The sequence below is a fragment of the Olea europaea genome, chromosome 16 (assembly GCF_002742605.1).
Source record: "Olea europaea var. sylvestris chromosome 16, O_europaea_v1, whole genome shotgun sequence".
NCBI lineage: Eukaryota > Viridiplantae > Streptophyta > Magnoliopsida > Lamiales > Oleaceae > Olea > Olea europaea.
Genome location: NC_036252.1, coordinates 11,794,293 through 11,797,718, shown reverse-complemented (window position 1 = coordinate 11,797,718; position 3,426 = coordinate 11,794,293). Strand labels below are relative to the sequence as shown.

The window sequence follows — 3,426 nt, the reverse complement described above, 5'->3', positions numbered from 1 at the left end:
TTTTTTTTTCCTTTTATTTGATTTATAATTTTCTTAGTCCAATTACTTATAATTTCCTTTGCCCCCTTTTCTCTTTCCAAATTAGCTACCCAAATTACACTTTTTTCTTGAATAAGACATTCGTGGTTATTTTCCCTGAATTTACTCGAAATTTCGGATTTTTTAGTTTCTTGAGGTTAAATTTTGCTAGTTTTTGGGTGAACCCAATTGGGGTTTTTTGGGTTTTGCCTATTTTTTTTCTTGGTTTTGTGGGTTCCAAAGGCATGAACTTTGAGAGGCTTTAGGTGGGTTTTAAACTTTTAAGTGAAAATTAATTAATTCTTTCTTCTTTTTTTCCAAGAAGAAATATAAATCTTCTAGCCTTTAACATCAAAGATGAAAGCAGAGAAGCCTGTTTGGGTAAAGCATGGAGGGACGCAGATTTTCTCGGTCGATATACAGCCTGGTGCCCTCAGGTTTGCCACTGGCGGTGGTGATCATAAGGTATAATTTGCTTTTTCTTCTTTTATTTTTATACACTAAATAAAATACTGGAACTTTGAACAATCAACATTCATTCACGAGAGGCTAAATGGGTTTTGTGCAGAAATCATGAAATTAACTCAGATTCAGGAACCTTAATTGTCTTTTAAGTTTTAGATATGCCTGAACTGTACTTGAACCTTTTTATTTTCTGTGGTGTCCTTGCTATCTGTCACTTTCGTTAGGAATAGGTTCCCTCAGCAGATATCTTAAAGGAGTTCATCTTGATGTTAATGAATTTATATTAACTGTCTTGTATACACAGAGGCGTATTTAGAAGATAAAAATCCGTTGTTTATCATAATTTCTGGTCTCATTTATATTCTCATTTCTTAAAGAACAAAAAACTTCCCTTTTATGTTGCAGGTTCGCATTTGGAACATGAAATGTGTTGGTAGGGAATCGGGAGCTGATGATTCAACACCAAAACTTCTGGCAACTCTGCACGATCATTTTGGGTCAGTTAATTGTGTTAGGTGGGCCAAGCATGGTCGATATATTGCATCAGGATCTGATGACCAAGTTATTCTTATTCATGAGAGGAAGCCAGGTTCAGGAACCACGGAATTTGGTAGTGGAGAGCCACCGGATATTGAGAATTGGAAAGTTGCCATGACATTGAGAGGACACAGTGCTGATGTGGTAATAATGTTTTCTATTAAGATATCAGATAAACTAATGATGTTTTCACTTATTATATTAATAAGCACATTTATCCTACCACGGATGCTGTAACCAAGGACTTGCTTTTGTTCCATGCCTAAAGTAGGTGGATCTTAGTTGGTCTCCAGATGACTTAATATTGGCCAGCGGTAGTTTGGATAACACAATTCATATCTGGGACATGAACAATGGCATCTGCACAGCTGTTCTTCGTGGTCATTCCAGTCTGGTCAAAGGTGTGGCATGGGATCCCATTGGTTCATTCATTGCAAGTCAATCAGATGATAAGACTGTCATTATTTGGAGAACGAGTGACTGGAGCCTTGCTCATAGAACTGATGGTCACTGGGCAAAATCTGTAAGTCAAGAAATGAGTAAAATATTAATTGTTTCTTTTCCTTTGTTTCCTTAAATGCTGTTGATGACTTTATGTATTTCCAGCTAGGATCCACTTTCTTCAGGCGGCTTGGATGGTCCCCTTGCGGTCATTTCATAACCACAACTCATGGTTTTCAAAAGCCTAGACATTCTGCACCTGTTCTAGAGAGAGGGGAATGGTCTGCCACTTTTGACTTCTTAGGACACAATGCTCCTATTATTGTTGCAAAGTTTAATCATTCTATGTTTAGAAGGAATCCTTCCAATGCTCAGGACTTAAAAACTTCGTCTCTTGGGTGGAGTAACGGTTCTTTGAAGACTGAAGGGAAAGATTTACAGCCATATAATGTTATTGCAATAGGAAGTCAGGACCGCACCATAACTGTCTGGACAACTGCAAGTCCTCGTCCTCTCTTTGTGGCCAAGCATTTCTTTACTCAAAGTGTTGTGGATCTATCCTGGTAAGTTTGCTCTTCAGCATCTAGAATGACTCGCCCTGAACAAACTGTCATTTATGCATTAAGATGCATGCTTGATTTGCTTCTTCCTGGCCTCCCTACTTTCATTTACTTTTTCTTAGGAATTCCATCTTCTGAATGCAGGAGCCCTGATGGATATACGCTGTTCGCTTGTTCTTTGGATGGTTCTGTGTCTGCTTTTTATTTTGATGTAAATGAACTTGGATATAGTTTAGGTGATGCAGAATTAGATGAGTTAAAGAGAAATCGTTATGGTGATGTAAGGGGTCGTCAGGGATACTTGGCTGAAAGTGCAGTGCAGCTGTTACTTGAAGCAGCATCTACAAAGCAAACCCCTAGCAAAAAGGTTATCCTAGACAATCAGACAACTCTAAAAGCATCTACTGGTTTAGAGGTCACGACAAAGATTAAGAAGGCTCATGCTAATGTTGGGAAGAATACTGAGGGATCAAATAAATTGGCTTCTTCTGCTCAGATGTCAAGTCCTGTGAAGCAAAAAGAATATAGACGACCTGACGGTCGAAAAAGGATAATACCAGAAGCAGTTGGAGTGCCCGTCCAACGTGAAAGAATCGTTGTTGATGCTCAGTGTGATGCCCCTGAATTTCCTGTTAAGTCTTTAGATCATAGGAAGGTCGATAATAAAGTAATACATACTGATGGTGGTGCTAGAGAAGAATCCAACAGGAAAGCAGCAAGTGGGAGAGCTGATTTGAGGGAGCGCTCAGATGTCACAACTAGAGCTACTGTGACTGAGAGCCTTGTCGTTGAGAAGGTTCCAGAACTTCAGGGAAAAGAAGGGATTACTAACATTGAACAGACAGGCTATGTTACTTCCGCTGGTACTCTTTCGATAAGCATATATGATAAGAAAGAAGGGGGAGATAAAATAACAGTTTGCTTGGAAGCTCATCCAAGAGAACATGCTGTAAATGACATTGTAGTGCCCGGAAGTACTTTCATGATTAAAGAAACAGAACTTTCTTGCACAAGAGGGTCGCAAACTCTTTGGTCTGATAGGATTTCTGGAAAGATAACTGTTTTGGCTGGAAATGCCAACTTTTGGGTTGTTGGTTGTGAAGATGGGTGTCTGCAGGTTAGTCTAATATTCTTCAGCATTTCTAGTTGTAGTGCATATTTATAAAGTTTAAAAAAGTATGTTTTTGTGATTTCAACTGATGACAAGTGTCTCTCTTTTTAAACGCATTTGCATAAATATTATTTTTTTATTGAATGATCCAAAAATCATCACTTTTCATTTTGTTGTTTTGCTTCTTCTGTCAAGAAGTGCAATCTGAGCCTTTTTCCATCCCTACTTTTAATTTATGTGCCAGATTCACTTAGGTTTAATCTGTTTTGCCAATTTCTTTGCATTTTATCCTTG

The 3,426-nt window shown here is 38.3% G+C and overlaps 1 protein-coding gene across 1 annotated transcript in view; it reads left to right on the top strand.

Annotated features, from left to right (window-relative positions):
- The first annotated feature begins 6 nt into the window (after positions 1-6).
- The window catches only part of LOC111412628 (protein HIRA-like), a 12,462-nt gene continuing 9,042 nt past the window's right edge, over positions 7-3,426 (top strand). The window contains exons 1-5 of the mRNA XM_023043561.1: positions 7-483; positions 889-1,164; positions 1,292-1,543; positions 1,627-2,024; positions 2,166-3,169. Of these exons, the coding sequence (XP_022899329.1) occupies positions 376-483; positions 889-1,164; positions 1,292-1,543; positions 1,627-2,024; positions 2,166-3,169 (2,038 nt within the window). The 5' untranslated portion in view covers positions 7-375. The remainder of the gene's footprint in view (positions 484-888; positions 1,165-1,291; positions 1,544-1,626; positions 2,025-2,165; positions 3,170-3,426) is intronic.